Source organism: Coenobita brevimanus, chromosome 100 (genome assembly GCF_032717465.1).
Source record: "Coenobita brevimanus isolate Jiangsu-jjx chromosome 100, ASM3271746v2, whole genome shotgun sequence".
In the NCBI taxonomy this organism is placed as follows: Eukaryota; Metazoa; Arthropoda; class Malacostraca; order Decapoda; family Coenobitidae; genus Coenobita; species Coenobita brevimanus.
The window spans coordinates 4,905,001-4,923,703 of record NC_137053.1 but is presented as its reverse complement, the minus strand read 5'-3'; the positions used below and the strand labels follow the sequence as shown (position 1 = coordinate 4,923,703).

At 41.0% G+C, this 18,703-nt stretch overlaps 1 protein-coding gene and 1 pseudogene across 1 annotated transcript in view; one reads left to right on the top strand and one right to left on the bottom strand.

Moving 5' to 3' along the window:
- LOC145414545 (uncharacterized) overlaps positions 1-18,703 on the top strand; it is a 266,969-nt gene that overhangs the window by 21,884 nt on the left and 226,382 nt on the right. Inside the window, exon 3 of the mRNA XM_080284065.1 lies at positions 11,792-11,932. Within this exon, the coding sequence (XP_080140191.1) occupies positions 11,792-11,932 (141 nt within the window). The remainder of the gene's footprint in view (positions 1-11,791; positions 11,933-18,703) is intronic.
- On the bottom strand, positions 2,456-2,574 carry LOC145414727 (5S ribosomal RNA; annotated as a pseudogene).

Genomic DNA, 18,703 nt, shown 5'->3' with positions numbered 1-18,703 from the left:
TCACTTCCTCACTGTCAGCGATGTTTCCCTTGCAGCATCAACAGTTAAAAATACGTTCTTCACTGATCACAATTTACTTAAAACAGACATTCATCTCAAAACATGTTGAGAATGGTGAAACTATCTCTTGGCAACACTGCTGCATCCCAAGAGCTAGACAACTGGCTCAACCCTCTTCTCCCAGTATCACTCCCTTACTGTCAGCTGTTTTCCTTCCAGCATCAACAATTAAAAATGCATATTTCTCTTACCAGAATTTGCTAAAAACAGACATCCATCTCAAAACATTCGAGTACTGTGAAAACATCCATTTTTGGTCTTAACACTGCTGCCTCCTAGTCGCTATGGTACACACACACACACGCACACATGTACACACCACATGCAACATTCGCTCACCTCTGAAACATTTACATCAGTCCGTTTTGGAGTACCCAGTGGCTTTATTATATGCCAAAAACATCAAAATGTATTTGGTTGTTCAATATAAATATCATCACTTAAGGACATGAAACATCTCAAACAATTTATTCATCCAAACATCGTCAGTGCAAGACTAAAGGTGTACAGCACCATTGATCCTAAATTTTCCATGATTGCATCTGTCATGATCACCTAAAACCTATATTCACTTCATATTACTGACATGGTGAAAATTTCACTCGTCTTCAAATCCTGAGAATTCATCACTACTTCCCCCGAGTCCTGAAGCATCACTGGAAGTCATCACCACGGTCATCATCACTGTTTCACTGTCACTTTCATACAGTAAATGGTCCTCAGTACCATCCATTGAATTGCTTATACCACATTTCATACGATTTTAACTTGGCAATCGTTTTAACTGAGCACAGGCGATATTCAGACTTGGGGCATTTGATACAGCCCACATTAACCTCCTCAGTACATGTTTCCTGAACTGAATAAATCATATGGCGAGCATGAATAAACTACACTATAAAATACATTGCTGGGCTTAAAGGATTATAATAAGCAGATTATCAGTTCCCTAGCCTGACTCTTCCCACTTCTACTTCCTTAACTACACCCACACCAAACTCTCACCTACACCTTAGGATTCTGGTCGTTTCGGCCGTAATGTCCAAAATGGCAAACGATTTTACAACCTAACCTAACCTAACCTAATCTAACCTAACAAATTTGGACGTTACGGCCTAAATGATCCCCATTGCCGATCATGAGAGCTTTGCTTAGGCAGCAGAGATGCAGAGAGTGAACGTTGTCAATCATTCTGATCGCTTCGTCTGCTAAGAATACAGCAGAAATGGCGGACGCTGATATGAATGCCCGTCAGGCACTTTTATTTCAGATATTGCATCAGTTATGCTACTCAGTGAATTTTATCCTATTTTCATAACAAAATACTGTAATTGGGTGTGCCCTGAGTTGCATAGACATTGCTAAAGTACTTCACTTGGCTGAAAAAGTGAAGCTGTAACTTCGTTAGCTTGCTAGAGTAGGGTGTACGCTAGACACTAAACTGCTAAGTTGCTAAACCGCCAAACCCCTTGACGGTATTGGCCAGTTGAGCTGAAAACAATCCCGTGAATGCTTTGTGTTCTTGAACTTGCATGTTTTAATATCTGCTGCATATATACACTCACAAAATGTCACAAAAGTAACTGACCTAATTAGGGTTACTGAATTTCCATACGTGACGAAAGTCTGTTTTGATGACTTGGCAGTTTCACTAGCCAGCATCTCTCCAATATGATTGCTTTGCTCGATAGTGAATGGATGGCAAGCAAAGTGGTCATGATTGCCTTTCAGAAGGTTAGCAGACAGTTCACCAGTGATCATGTACGTTAGCTTGCTGGAATAGTGCGGATGCTAAACTGTTAAATTGCTAAACCGCTAAATATCTTCACGATGTTAGCCAGTTGAGCTGTAAACAAACCCGCGAAAGTTTTATGTGTTTCTGATCTCGGGTGTTTCTGAAATCTGCTGCATATACACACTAGTGTATATTATTTTTAAAAATAAAATCAAGTCTGCATACTGTAGAAAACTCCTGTGGTTGCTAAGCACTGAGATGATCATCTTTATAAGAGTTTCTTCTCAGTGAAGCCTAACTAACCTGCCGTAGTCTAACGTGCAGGACGCATGGGGATATTTTAAGGTAACTTTGAGACAAAAAAGTGCGTCTTATATGCCGCGAAATGCGGTATCCAAAATAATGCTAAACACAAAGAAAACAATGCATTAGAAAAAGGCGGAGGGGGGCTTAGATAGAACCCCACCTAATTTAGGCAGTGTTCTTGAGTCTTTCTGTTGTATTTAGACATCAAAACACACACAGGAATATCTAAAATATTCATTCATTGCCAGACGCCATGTATCCCAAACGGGGTGGCCAAGGGCTTAGAGTTAATTGTTTTACAGAGAGGGGCACTGATCCTCCACCAACCCCACTTGACACGTATGGAGAATGTTATGCCAACAGCATCTGGTGTTCCCAGGCAGTCACCCATCCAAGTACTAACCAGACCCAATGTTGCTTAACTTCGCTGATCGGACGGGAAGCGGTGTACTCAACGTGGTATGGCCTTTGCTAAATGTTAATAAAACAATGCATAAAAAAATAAAATTAAAAAACCCTACTTATATGTACAGTACCCCTCCAAATTTTGGTAATGTTCTCCGGTCTTTCTGCCATATTTAGACATCAAAACACACATAATAATATCCAAAATAATGCAAAACATTAAGGAAATAAAGCACTAAAAAAAATAAAAATCCACAAAAACCCAACCTATATGTACTGTGCCTTTCCTAATTTTGGCAGTGTTCTCCAGTCTTTCAGCTATATTTGGACATCAAAACATACATGGGAATGTCCAGTGTAATGCTAGACACTAAGGAAACAGTGCATAAACAAAAAAAATCCACAAATACCCTACCTATAATGTACAGTACCTCTCATAATTATGGCAGTTTACTTTGGTCATTCAGCTATGTAGACATCAAAACACATATGGAATATCCATTGTAATGCTAGATACTAAGAAAGCAATGCATAAGCAACAAAAATATACAAAAAAATTACTGAAGACTGTTGCAAAAACAGTCAAGCTTTGGGGACATCAAATGATGGCTGCTCCCCCCCCCCCAAAACTGGAAATTGGTTATATTGGTATAAATTGTATACCATCATCTATGCTGGTGTTTATACTGTAAGATAAACCAATAAAAACACATGAAACTGATGTGTGAAAGTACAGAAATGCAGTGAGAGTAAAGTTGTTAAAGAATAAAAAATACCTTCAGTTACCTTCCCAACATCGTAGCGCAAAATTTTGCGTGGACCATACAAGATCTAAGCATATGTCTAGATGCAGAATTTCATGAGCTTTCTTGTGGTTTTCAGAATTTTGATACAACCAGTAGTATTCGAATAAATCGCCTAAAACTCACTGGTGGATGGTAGTCAGCATGATGGTGGGATAAGACTGAGGATCAGGGAGGGGAGGGAGATAAGCCTGGGCCCTTGCAGCAGAGAGCATGGAAGGGAACGAAGGAGGGACGGGGGGGGGGGGAGCGAGGCTGGCTGGAGGACTTTACTGGGGATGGGGGGAGAAACGAGACTGGCCAGAGGACTTCAACCATTCGGTGAGGAGGAGGACGGGCATTGTCAGTCAGCTTGTGGGTTGCAGTATTACAGTACTTGCATTTTGGTGGTACATTACCAGTGATCCTGGCTGCTGGATGACTTTGGTCATTTGGTGGGGAGATGGACAGCATTTTAGCTCAGATTGTGGGTTATGGTCTATTACCCGAGCCAGCAAGCCACTCAATGGACCCCCCCCCTTTTTTTTTTTTTTTTTTTTTTTTTTTTTTTTTTTTTTTTTTTTTAAAGGCCAGTCGGCCGCTGATGCCGGAACTTTTATGTCCCGTCGTGGACAAATAAATCTGGATACAGACCTAATAGAGCCAAGGCCTAATGCCCGTATATGGAGCATGACTGAATACAGAGTGTCCAGCTAATTGAGGGATTACTGTACTGTTGTCCTCTAGGTAAGAGTGGTCATATACTAATTGAACTTCATGTTATAAACTGGGTGAAGATGATTTAAAAAAAACTATAGAAAATAAGTATAATTATAGCAGCACTGATTTTAATGCTTTGAGAATATATTTAAGGGAATATGATTGGATAGAGTTTAATGAAGCAAAGGATGAGGAAAATAAGTACATTCAGTTTACGGAAGCATATATTGGGTGTTAGTAGCTGTTCACAATTATGGAGCTAAATTTGAGAAGAAAAGGAATGGTGTAATGATAGATGTAGAGTAGCAGTGGAAAAGAGAAAAGTTTGGAATATGGCAAGAAAAATCAAGAGTAAATCAGCATGGGAGAGCTTTAAAAAATATTAGAAGTGATTATATGAGGATTACAAGAGAAGATGCAACTGAATATGAAAAGGACATAGAGGATAAGTGTCGAAGTGATCCAAAATTGTTTTACTGGTATATAAACAGTAAAATGAAAATTAAAGGTAGAATTGTAAGATTCAAAGATGGTAATAAAGACTGTGAAAAAGAAGACATGTGTAAGATTATGAATCAGAAATTCTAGACTATTTGTAAAGGAAGAGGATTTTCAGAGATCAGAAATAAATTATGAGAATGTTGTAAATAAATGAGGTTGAATTTAAACCTGATGAGCTTTTGGAGTTGATGAAAAAGGTGGATGTAGCCAAAGCCATGGAACATGATAACATTTCTGGTTGGGTAATCAAGGAATGTGCCGAAAAGTTAGTTAAACCAATTTATGATATGATTAAATGTTCTCTAATGGAGGGAGATTTCCCAAGGGATTGGAAGGAAGCAAATATACAATAGTGCCATTGTATGAGTGTCAGCAGGGAAGACCCATTAAACTATAGACCAATGTCTCTTACAGCTATTGTTTGTAAATTGTGTGAAAAAATCTTAACATAGAGGTGGACTGTTCATTTAGAGAATCATTCATTTATTTGTCATCCAATCCTACATTGCCCCATGAGGAGCGTAGGAGCCAGGGCTTGGCAAATTGGTCCTGACAGTTAAGATGAGTGACCAGCCTCACTCATCCCAGAATGGCATTACGTGAGCAGTAAACCCCAACCACTCCTTGGGTATAAACTCTCAGCGTCTCAATCCGGTTGGAGCTCCGTAAGTACCCACTAAACCACCAGGCGCCAAAATTTGGTTATATGGTTACCTTCCACTATAGGAAATGGTTTCCTGGTGTTCAGGCAGAAGGAAGAGGAAAGAATGAAGGAAAGAAAGACGGGAGAGGGAGTGTAAAGTCACCCGTAGGTAGAAGGACGAAGAAAGAATTAAGGAAAGAAAGACAGAAGAGGATGGAAGGAAAGAAGGATGGAAGAGAGGAAAGGGCAGACACCCAAGAGTAGCACTACATCGAGTGAGTAGATGGTGAGTGCCCCCACCTACCACATTCATTTAGAGAAAAATAAGACAATAACTTCTAGGCACTTTGGTTTGAGAGAAGGTACTTCATGTATCACAAACTTGCAGTTTTTATGATAGTCATAAATGCATTACAGGAATGAGGTGGGTGGGTGGGTGGTACTTATTTGGATTTCAGGAAAGTATTTGACAGAGTACCACGTGAGAGGTTGATTTGGAAATTATGTAAAAAATATTGCTGGCATAGATAGTGTTTCATTGAAATGGATGAGGAGTTAGCTGACCAACAGACAGAAGAGAACTGTGATTAGAGACAAATTTCAGAATGAAAGGAAGTGATAAGTGGAGTGTCCCAAAGAGCAGTTTTAGCCCCCATTATGTTCCTGATATACTGTATGTAAGTGATGTAAATGATATGCCCAGCTTGTGGTTGGTGGGGGCACTTACCATCCACTCACTCAATGAAGTGCTGCTCTCAGGTGCCTGCCCTTTCCTCTTTTCCTTCCTTCCTCATCTGTCTTTCTTTCCTTTATTCTTTCCTCTTCTTTCTGCCTATGGGTGATTTTACACTCTCTCTTCTGTCGTTCTTTCCTTCATTCCTTCCTCTTCTTCTGCCTATGGGTGACTCTACACTGAGTGACAAGCCAAATGGTTTCATGTACACCAGGAAACCATTTACTGCCCTGGATGGTAACCATATAGCCATATTATGGTGCCTGGTGGTTTAGTAGGCAATAAAGGCACTCCAGTTGGATTGAGCCTGTGTAAGTTTATATCCAAGGGGTGGTTGTTTATATCTCACATAATGTCACTCAGGGCTGAAAGAGGCTGGTCACTGTCATCTTAAATGCCAGGACCAAATCACCTAGCCCTGGGCTCCTACACTCCTCATGGGGCAACGTAGGATTGGATGATGGATGGATGGATTAATATGCCCATTGAAGTTTTAACATGTACAAGGTGCTACCCAAAATTTCCAGTAATTTGAATATTGTAGGAAAATAAGTTACCTTACCTCCTAGTTCTCACTGTCACCTTCAAAGTAGTCCCCTTGGACATGTATACAGTGGTCCCAGCGTTTTTTCCACGAGTCCATGCATCCCTGAAGGCTTCAGGTGTGATGTTCTTGAGCACCTCCTGCAATTCTGTCTGGATCTCCTCAGTCGACTGAAATAAATGCCATTTCAGTCGTAATTTCAGCTTGGGAAACAGGAACAAGTCGCCGGAGGCAAGGTCAGGCGAATAGGGTGGGTGGGGAATGACTGCTGTGTTGGTGGAAGCCAGGAACTGCCGGACAACAATTGATGTGTGAGCTGGGGCGTTGTCATGATGCAGGACCCAGTCCTTGTTTTTCCACTGTTTTGGACTTTTGGGGTGGATGTTCTTCCTCAGACGCTGCTAAACTTCACAGTACAGGGAGGTCCTTAAGATACGAGCAGTTAGATTCCATTTGGCATAGGCGTATAATGAATTCTCGTATAACAAAACACTGAACTAAAGGTAAAATATTGGTTGGGTTCAAGGACCCCATCAAAGGTAAGTTTTCAAGCTAAAATATACAATACCAAACACACCAAACATATCTGTATTGCTGGACTGTAGAGAAAGCAACCTGAAAGAGCAAATAGTTTGCAGATAACATGACTGCACGTTATTTTAACATATAAAACATGCATAACACTCATCTGTATGTGGTAATGTTGTGTTGGAGGTGGGAAGCTGGCCTGGCAGTCGCCAGCTCAGCAGCATTGCCAGATTCCCAAACACATATTAACGTACCTGGCTCATTAAAATTATGGCTTTTTAATCAAAATTATTGCACTCATGAACAAAGGCATTTCTTCACATAAATTGGTAATTACTTTGGAATTAATATATTTATATATAGAGTGATTAATTAACGTTATTGAATTTGTTTAACTGTTAAGTACCTACCAGATTATAATACTGGTTATCGTAAGAGTTACTAAATCCTACTGTTGTACCAGTCTTACAATAGACTTGTTAATTTTGCAATTCCAAATATATTTTTCAGATTATGAAATTACAAAAGTTATCGCATGTATGTTTTCGCATATCACAAACTGTGGCAAAATATCTCATTTTGCAATAATTATCACACGTCTGGCAATGCTGCAGCTGAGCAATCTCGCTATTTCTTTCTGAGGTTGAGAGAAAACTGCTGTGACCTTGTCCCAGACTGAATGTCTTTTCATTGGATTTTCGAGATCACATATCGAAAATAGTCCCTAATTTTCCCAGATCGTATCATCGGTTTTTCGTATATTAAGTGGTCGTATAACGGCACCTACCTGTAACACTTTCCCCAGACAGATTGACCGGGTGGGACGAATTCTTTGTGAACAGTCCCTTGGATATCGGAGAATACGATCAACATCGACTTGACATTGCTGCAAACTTGACGTGCTTTTTTTGGCCTTGGTGAATTGGGAGACTTCCATTGCGATGACTGCTGCGTTGTCTCCAGGTCATAACCATAAACCCATGATTCATCACCAGGTATGACCTTGGAGATGAAGATGGCATCATCTCTGACTTGATTCTTGAGTTCCCTGCAAACTGCAACGCGATGTGCCTTCTGCTCATCAATCAGCAGTCTTGGCACAAATTTTGCTGTGATGCGTCTCATGTCCAACACGTCCGACAAAATGCGTTGTACGCTCCCATACGATAGTCCAGCGATATCACAAACATCATAGATAGTTTGTCTACGATCTGCAAGGATAGCCTGAAGAACATTTCCGACGTTTTCTGTGTTGTTGTCCATCTTCAATGGACGTTCGTCCTTCCTTGATGTGCTTGTACCGGAAAAATTTTCTGCTTTGGGACATGGCATTGTCACCAAAGGCTTGCTAAAGCAACTGGTGAGTTTCTGCAGCTATCTTGTTGATCTTGAAGCAGAACTTGATGCAGGTTCTTTGTTCCGTGAGGTCTGCCATTGCAAAACCACCAAACCACCTTCACACCACGTTACAGTAGTAAGCGTAGCTCAACAATGCATTCACTCACAGACACGGCTGGGGCCACACTGATGCACAAGGGGTGCTGCTGACTCCTAGTGGCAAAAAGCAAAACTGCAAATGATTGGCTCCCTCTGTTCAAATTGCTGGAACTTTTGGGTAGCACCTTGTACAGTACCCTCGCTTCCCAGACGGTAATATTGTCGCCTGAGGGTCCTGTCTTGGACAAGAAACATCGTGGACTTACACAAGACCTTATGGAAAAAATTAATATAGTCACAAAATCTTCGAAAATTGCCCCTAATAGCATCAACCTAGACCTATTTTGGCACCAAAACAAATTTCCTCACCTTGAAATTGTGTTTCTGAGCTTTGTTATCTCTAGCTTAGTAGCTCAGTTGTCTCCAGCTTAGTAGCCTGAGGTAGATGGCGGTGCTGCACGGGGTTAGCAGACAGTGTCCTAGGCATGATTACATAAGGAGAGGCTGTAACCTAGGAGCAAATGCTGAATGTAACACATGGTATGTGTGTCCATGACACTGGTGAGGGAGACAAAAGCAAGCCCTGCCTGGTCATCACGTGACAAGATTGCGATATTTTATTGGACAACATTGCAAACACGTCACTCTGCGGGGCGCGGGAACCATGTTGGACTGGGTGAGATCATCATAGCTGTATTCTCTTTGCATTTGGGCCGTTATGAACCGTTGGGTCTGTATTGGACATTTGCAGCCATAGTACAGCAATATATTGGATTATTATTTATGGTCTCCATCTTGGATGTGAAATGTCTTGGATGCGAGGGTACTGTATGAACATGTTTGCTGATGCTGGAAAAATCATGAAAAGAATTGTAGATGAAAATAGTTGTTAAAAGTTGCAGGAAGATGTAATCAACCACATAAATGGAGTCAGTTATGGAAGATTGATTTTAACACTAGTTAGTGTAAAGGTTGGAGAGTGAGAGACTAACATGGAGAGTGTTTGTGAGTGAGATGGATGTGGGGAGAGGGAGGAAGTGACCAAGGATGAGATGGAGGGATGGAGAGGTATTTGGGAGAGGGGAGCATGAGCTGGGAGCAGGACAGTGAAATGGCTGGGGCCCAGGGACATGGAGGCGATTTGCTTGTGGCTACTCCTTACGGGATTAAGGTGTCTGGCAGTAGACAGATAGTTAGAAGTGTAATGTAACTGAGATGGACATAATTAAGAGAAGACTTAATTGGGATTACAATATGGGAAATGATGTCAACAAAGCTGCTCAGGAGAACGGTTTGGGTGTAATAATACAGCAGGGATTATCACCAGAGGACCATATAGGTAAGATAACTAGTGGAGCATATAATCTGTTGATGAAGAACAGTATTTAATTATGTGATCGAGGAAATGCTAAGTAAGTTGATAATGATAGTGCAAAGACCAAGATTGGAAGATGTTGCTGTGGTGTGGTCTCTCCACTTAAAAGAAACATACAAATCAATTAGAGAAGCCACAAAGAGCAACTACAAAAATGATACTAAGCTCAAAGGATTTGGAGTATGAAGAGAGATTGGAAAGGTTAAAACTGACTACCTTACAGGAGCGAAGAGAGAAAAGAGATATGATAATGATTTATAAGTGTACTCATTGTATAGAGATCATTGATAGAGATTATTACATCGTAAGGGATGTGGGGAGAAATATAGGACATGGTTTTATTTTAATGATACCAACTGGCTTGGGTAATGTAAGAAAACATAGCTTCTAAATAGAAGTACAGGCAGTTCCCTAAATGCGATACCCCGGCACAGCGATAGGGGTAGAATTACATCCTGCCCCACTGAATGAAGGCCAAACCACAGTGTAACTATTGGTTTTATTTTTCAGAAACCAGTTTGATGATATATTAAACGTAAATTTTTTGTTTAGGTTGATTTTTAAACATTTTAGAGTTAGGTTAATTTGTTTTAGTCATATAGCAGTTGGGGTCAACATTGTCATTTTGGGGTACAGTTTACTAAGGTTAATTTTTTCCAGACTTATTTTTTATGATTTTCATATTTTATTCTTGGGTTTTGGGTGAGTTTATGAGTTATAAACTGCTGTCAGGCTTAGTCTTGCTTGTTTTATAGCTATTTGGGGGTTTAGGTAAGCTAGAAGCTTGTTTTTGGACACATTTGGGTGGATTTAGGACTTGGTTGGAGGGGAAACTCAAGCCTCAAGAATGCATCCCCATACATTACATGTTAAGTCTACCCCGAAATACAATACCCCGCCTAGTGATGGGTTTTTACTTAATCAATTGCATCGTTAAACATGGGTATGGCTGTATAACCAAATGGAATAATTTTGATGAAAAAGTGGTTTGTGCAAAGATATCCATGCTTTCAAAGCAAAGTTGGATAATTACTGTATATCATTGGAGACAGGACAGCACAAACTTAGCACAAATTCAGTAGAACACAAATAGGTTAATACAAACAATACACACACACACACACACACACACACACACACACACACACACACACCGCTCGCTGGTGCAGTGGTAACGTTCTCGCTTGCCAACTGGTGGACAGGAGTTCGCGCCTCTCTCAGGTTGCGAAAAGTTTCACTGATGAAGTAGGTGGTTACTGTGCCCCTTGAGCAAGGGGACGGGTGTGTGCATGTGTGAAGGTCACAGCCTTGCCCTTAGATCGGACTATATGAGCTCTCAGCTTCCTTCTGGGAGGGTAAAAAGCTGACGATCACGACCATCAAGTGATCCTGACTGACCCGGTGAATTACACACACACACACACACACACACACACAAAGAAGATTAGTATTCAGTTCAGATATTAATTGTATTTGTGATTCTAGTTTAAATTTGGGGAAGTATTGGTGTTCTTGTACTGAATTGGAACCTTCAGTTGAGTGATACTGTATATAGTAGTGGAAGTTTCTCACAGTTTATGTAATCATCATCATCAGCATCATCTGGACCTCCTTTCCCAATGTCCAGACAGTTTATGTAATACAGTGTAAAATTAGAATTGACTACATGGTGGCCACCCCTTATAGGATTAAGGCATTTGGCAATAGGTAGATAGTCCATGTAGCGTATGTGTGTGTGTGGGGGGGGGGGAGATTTTATAAATGCTTCCTGTACTGTGATTCTTCTTGCTTGGGTATGCCACAGCATAATACATTTATTTCTTCAGGTATGTGATGACTACCAGAGCTTAGTTTTTAGTCTGTAATGGTAATATGTGAGTCAAGTACTGTGTTGTATGTTTTGTCTTTCTCATCTGTAAGAATTACTTATGTCATCTCTTATCACTATTATGAGGTATTATAAGAAATTTGTAAGCTGTGTTTATTCCATATTTTCAAACTTTTTATTTATTTGGTATACAGCTGCCTTGAGAAAGAAGCGCTCACGAATGCTGGCAGACATGCTGTCTGGCTCAGGCGTAGACAAAAAGCGGAAGGGATGGTCGAGGAAGAGATCCTCGTGTTTCTCCTGCAAGGACAATTCCAGGCCTCAGTCTGGCCGAGGTAGCCACCCCCTTTTCACCCTTTACACGTACCCCCAGCAGTGTGGTAGTGGTTGGGTGCCCGCCAGGGTTGGATAAATGTGCCCCATTGTGGCACCACAGTACTGTACTGCTCTGAGAAGGCACAAGATCAGGCACACAGGTGGAGGAGAAGGAAAACAGCAAAAAGGAGAGCGGTACTAACTGGACAATTGACAGACGCTTGTGATCATGGGAAATTGGAATTGTTATCAAACCCTGGTGGCAGCAGCCTCACATTACACTTATTTTGCTGGTTCACCAGCTTTGCATGGCTTCGTGGTGTAATGCAAGGTGTTCTCATCAGACATTTATGACTGCAAGAAATTTGGCCACTGCCTGGTCTTACTGAAGATTACAAGAAGTATGTTTTTTGAATTTTCAGATGTATAATTGTTTTAAATAATGTAATACATTAAACTCTATGTTTAACAGGAGCTGAGCTGGATTTCAGACAATGTATAGAGCCTTGTACAACAGTGTTTTAACTTACTGAATGATTAGCAAATAAACATAATGGTTTTAAGAAGGATTAGAGCAGTATTACGTTGCATTACTTTCTCAGTCAAAAAGGAGAAATTGTATACCAATTGGATTTTCAGTATGTGTCTACTGTACAAAGGTTAAGTTTTTGGTAGTACAGTACAGTGGTAGAACCCTGGTTGAAGAAGGCTCTGTGCTACCACGTCTGGGTTCGCATCCAAAAGGTGACTGGAGGCTTTTATATCATGTACAGTACTGACAAGGTCATGGGCAGGTATCCTGCTGCTTAAACGATCTGGACTGCGGTATCCTAACCTCAGAACCTCCAGATCCCCAGGACTTCTGGGCCATATATAAGGGATTGACTGTTAATGGTCTTTATTGTTTGCCATTTGGGTGTGTATCATATGTGTGTGATGAGGAGAGGAGAATAATTGTTGATCATTATGGCAAGTAAGTGTGATAGTAAAGTAGTCAGGGACAAAAGGTAAAGAAAGGACTTATGGAAAGAAGGTTAAGGTTTGTGATGAATGGAAAAAAGCAGAGTGTTTTAAATATCAGTATGATGTATGTACCGTACTTCCTGTGTCATAGGACACCCCTTGACGCTGGACGCTCCCTCAAACAGACAAGGCAATATCCAGAAAAAAATAGGAAGGAAATAATCAAGAAACATCAGCAAAGACGACTCACGAAACCACTACTACTTTTACTGCCTTCATACTCTTGCTACTTATTATTTGTGAACATATTTAGTCATTCTTCCAATGTATTAGCTATTGTCCACTTCATTACCTGGTATTATAATAGCACAGCCATAACAAACTGTAATATACAGTAGATATTAAAAATAGTATGATTAAACACATGCTTACTATGTCAGCTGTCTTTGTTGTGTGGACTGTGGAGATTTCAAATCACTGGAGTTTTTGTCACCCACTGACCACTGAATTATTCCAAGATAATGGTAAGTAAAAATAGTGGTAAGTAGACCGTGCGTCAGTTGCCCCACATTTTTCAATTCTTCCTCCTTCTTTCTCCACATAATTTTCATTTTTTCTGTTTTTCTGTTGGAGGGGGCCCAAAGTGTCGTTCAGCTGCTCGATTTCCATTTTGTTTGGCATATTCAGTAACTTGGAGTTTGTATCTTACTGTGTATGCATGCCTCATTTCCATTGCCATAAACTTTGGATATATGGAAAGGCAGGTGTGAAGCTAATGCCTGCATGCAAAGAACTATCCTGACATGAAACTTGAAGGGTTCGTTCATATAATTATTCTCGCTTCCCGCTTGACAGTTGTTTGACCGTCGTCTGCTGAGCTGAACCACACAACAACAGCAACGAAGCCGAGTTTAACCGACCCAAAAGTAAACAAACAGTTGAGTGAGATGACCATACAGAGCTTTTCTGTGGTACTCTGAATATTGAAGGTCATGTATATACAAATATAAATATATATATAGCACTGTATATATAATATATAATTATAGATGAGTTTGGGAGAGTGTATAAGAAACGGAATCTGAAGGTGAATGTAGGGAAGAGTAAAGTGATGGTCTTTGAGAGAGGTGAAGTCAGTGAATGTACAGTGAGGTTGGATGGTGGGGAAATGGAAAATGTGAGTACGATTAAGTACATGGGTAGTGTGTTGAGTAAGGATGGAAGTTTGGAGGGTGAAGTGCTTGAAAGGGTACAACAAGGAAGAAAGGTTGCTGGTTCCTTGAAAGCATCGATAAGAAACAGGGAAGTGAGCATGGAAGTGAAAAAGTTACTACATGACAGCATTGTGATACCAACTCTAACGTATGGAAGTGAAGCTTGGACGTTGTTGGATGGACACAAGTCAAGAGTGAGAGCAGTGGAAATGAGTTATTTAAGAGGAGCCTGTGGAGCCACATGGAGAGACAGGCTGACAAATGAGAATATAAAGGAGTTTTGTGGTGTGGATGTGATAGGAAGCGTTAGGAGGAACACACTTGAGGTGGTTTGGCCATGTGAAGAGGATGGAGGGTGAGAGACTGACGAGGAGAGTGTATGTAAATGAGGTGGAGGGAGGGGGAGGTCGAGGATGAGATGGAGGGATGGAGTGGAGAGGTATATGAGAGAGGGGGGTGTGAGTTGGGAGCAGGGCAGTGAAATGGGAGGGGACAGGGCGATGTGGAGACGATTTGTTTGTGGCCACCCCGTACGGGATTGAGGCATCTGGCAATAGATAGATAGATATGTGTGTGTATATATATATATATATATATATATATATATCTATCTATCTATCTATCTATCTATTGCCAGACGCCTCAATCCCGTTTGGGGTGGCCACAAACAAATCGCCTCCAAGTCGCCCTGGAAAATGTGATGGGGATATATGTATATATATATATATACATACATATATATATATATATATATATATATATATATATATATATATATACACACATATATATATACATACATATATAGAAATATCTAAATATATATAGATATATAGATATAGATTAATAAATATATATATATATATATATATATATATATATATATATATATATATATATATATATATATACCATATTCCCATCTAGAGCTCGAATATCTTCGTGTGCTGCTGCAGCCTTATGTCTTAGGACGCAGGGTGATTTTAAGGTAATTTTTGTGGAAAAAAAGGGCGTCCTATGACATGAGCAGTACGGTAATTAGTGCTGTCATGCTTGCAAGAGGTGAACAGGATCTTTGCAGATATCTGTGAGTGGTGTGGTTTGCAAATATGCATTAACAAGAGCAAGTCTGGTTGTTGAAAGTGGTGACAGTGTGATGTTCTGGTGAATGGAAAGTGACTTGAATTGGTAGAAGGAATTAAGCACATGGGTGTAGGGAAGATAAAGGAGAGGTGATTGTGTAAAGGCAGTGGAAGGTTTAGTGGCTTAAGGAAAAAGATGGATAGTGCTATAAAGGCTTTAATTAGAAACTGGGTGTGAGTATGGAGGCTGCAAGGGAAATGTTTGAAGGTGTGTTAGTGCCTGATTTATGTATCTGTATGCATTGGGTTGTGGAATGACTGGGAGTGCTGAGACATATGCTTAGGTTGCGTAGAGCTGATAAGGTAAGAAATAATGATTCATGAATGATGTGGAGAAAGAAGTCTGTTGATGAAAGGGTAGAAGAATGTTCTTAAACTGTCATGTAGACAGAACGGACATTGATAAAATGGTGGAAAGGCTATATACAAGTAAATTTGTAGTTGTGGGATGTGTTATATGAAGAAGGTGAAGTATTATAATTTATGGTAAACTGTGTAAAAAGCAAGGTATGGAAGATGAAACTAAGGAATTGATGATTGAATGTATGACATTACATTTTAGAGAAGTATGGTTAATGGATTGATACCCTCATTCAACAGAACTACAATCCAGCAGGTATATATTCAGAGTGTATGCAATGGAAAAAAGTTGGTACATACTGTGTGTATGTGTGTGTGTGTGTGTGTGTGTGTGTATATATATATATATATATATACTGTATATATGTCATCATCATCATCCTCAGCCGTTTGAGTATCCACTGCAGGACCGGCCTATCCCGACTGAAGACGGAACGATACAGCCAATGTATCTCTACCAAGTGGCTTAGGCTGTCTGGTAGAGATTGTATGTAGGGTGAGAAGGGCTTGTAAGTGTAATTGTAGTGGAGTGGCTTTGGATGTGTATGTAGTCTGTGAACCAAGCATAATCGACCCGCGCAAGCCGACTGGGTGCAAGCATACTTTACAGTAAGCAACACTGGTTCAATCACAGCACCCCTTGTGTCCGCCAATGCAGTGCGTGGCCGGGTGAACACTCCCGAAGTTTATTACCCTGGCGGGACGCGAACCCTGGTCCACCCATGTACGAAACGCACACTCTACCACTGTACCACAGAGGCTCTATATATATATATATATATATATATATATATATATATATATATATATGTATATATATCTATCAATGTATCAATTGCCAGATGCCTCAATCCCGTTTGGGGTGGCCACAAACAAATCGCCTCCAATATATACAGTATATATATATTTGTATATATATACAGTACCCTCGCATCCAACTCGGTAATATTGTCATGCATGGGTCCCATGTTGGACCAAAAATAGAGCTTATGGGGAAAAATGAATTATGTCAGCGACCCTAGGAAAAGTCACCCTAAATACCTACCATATACCTATACATATATTGGTACTGTTGTAATTGTAATAAATGGTACTGTGCTATGAATGATAACTAACCTTTTAGGATAGTGTTGGTGGGCTTGCTGGGAATGGAAGGTGGTATCCAAGGCTGTAGGTAGTCCTACTGGGTCCCCGGAGGATGGCTGCTGGTGTCACTAGTGGATAATGGCTGCTGATCCTCCTCAACCTCCCTCATAAATCCTTCGAAATCACACTCAGAATCACTATCTTCGTCCACAGCCATGGAAGGTCCTGCTTCTGCCTGTAATAGCACTCTGTAAGCCTTCACTGCTGCCAGGATCTTATCTTGGTTTTTTATTATGGTCCTCACGTTGGCATTATTCATGTCGTAGGCCTTGGCAATGTCAACTTTCCTCTCCCCTTTCTTCTTCCTCTTGATGCTTTCTAGCTTGGTGGCCTGAGGGAGGTGCCGACGCTTCTTGGGGTTCTCAAAAGGCTTCCTAGGCATTGTGAGCAGGGTAAAATGCAGTAACAAGGACAGAAAATGCAGCAAGAAAAAAGCACCTTCCAATGCGAATTATGCGACTGAGTGGCGCTGTGGCAGGAGAATTTTAAACAAAACATCATGTGACAGCAGAAGCGTTTTTAATTGGGCGGCATCACGATCACCTCACGATAGCGGGCGGGGAAGGCTACTTGATCAGAAGTTTTCATTGGCTATCATCATCATGGGAATGTCCAGTATGACCGAGTTGGATCAGGGGTGATCGTGCTAGAGGCGAACTCTGCGGATTTCGCCCACTTCTTGGAGCTCTGTGTGTGTTATGATAACACACTCGTGTTGCAGTAATTAAATCGTATTAAATAATACTAAATATTTGCTTTCCGTGCTGGACATGAATCGTGCTGGACTAACACGTGTTGGATGCAAGGGTACTGTATATATATATATATATATATATATATATATATATATACAGTGCTCGTCAGAAGTATGGAGCGCCCTGCGTCCCTCCTGAGAAACAAACCTTTCAACATTGAAAAAACATATAAATAATGCATTTTATTTACCTTTAGTGCTTCGTAGGGTAGCCTTTACGTTTCTTCACGGACCTGAGGCGTCTTGGAAGTGAAAGGGCGAGGCTCCTGAGGTGCTGGAGGGGTATTTTGTCCCAGGAGTCACGAATGGCGGCTTCCAGCTTAGGCATAGAGCTCACGTCCTTCCCTTGGAGACTCTTCTTTACGAGGTGCCAGAGGTTTTCAATCGGGTTGAGGTCTGGGCTATATCCTGGCCAGTCTGTCATGAATGATACCTCGCAGTCACGAAGCCAATTGGTGACCGATTTGGCCTTGTGAGCAGGTGCACCGTCCTGCTGAAACACTCGTGCACCTGTTAGCTCGAAGGAGTCTGGTAAATGATCACAAAGAAGCTCCAGGTAAACATCCTGATTCACTCTGAGGTTCTTGGGAAGTACAACAAGCTTACCCAAACCCTTCCCGGAGAAACAACCCCATACCATGAGTGAATCAGGATGTTTAACTGTGCTTTCTACATACCGTGGGTTAAGTGGGTCACTACCTTTGCGTGCTCCTCTGTTACAGGTAACACTAAACTTTGCCTCATCAGACCACAACACTGACAACCATTGCTCCTCACCCCAGTTTAGATATTTATTAGCAAAGGCAAGCCTACGAATTCTCTGGCTGCTAGAGAGAAGAGGCTTTTTCACAGGCCTGTGACTTGTGTAACCAAGCTCATGCACCCTACGAGACACTGTTCTCACTGACACCTCACCAAACCCTTCCGGGTTGCTCTCCTTAATTTTCCTTGCACTCACACGAGGATTAAACTCCACTGCACGTTTTAAAACATTAGCAGACCTTGGGGAAGTTTTCCTAGGCCTACCAGACCTCGGTTTCTTTGTGGGAACTTCACCACTGTTTTCCTCCTGAAACCACGCACACCAACGACGCACTGTCGATCGTGCCACACCAACCAATTCACTAATTTCCTTTGTCTGATGGCCTGCCTCCTTTAGAGCAATGATCTGGGATATGATTCACTCGATAGTTCACGGGTAGGTGCCATAAC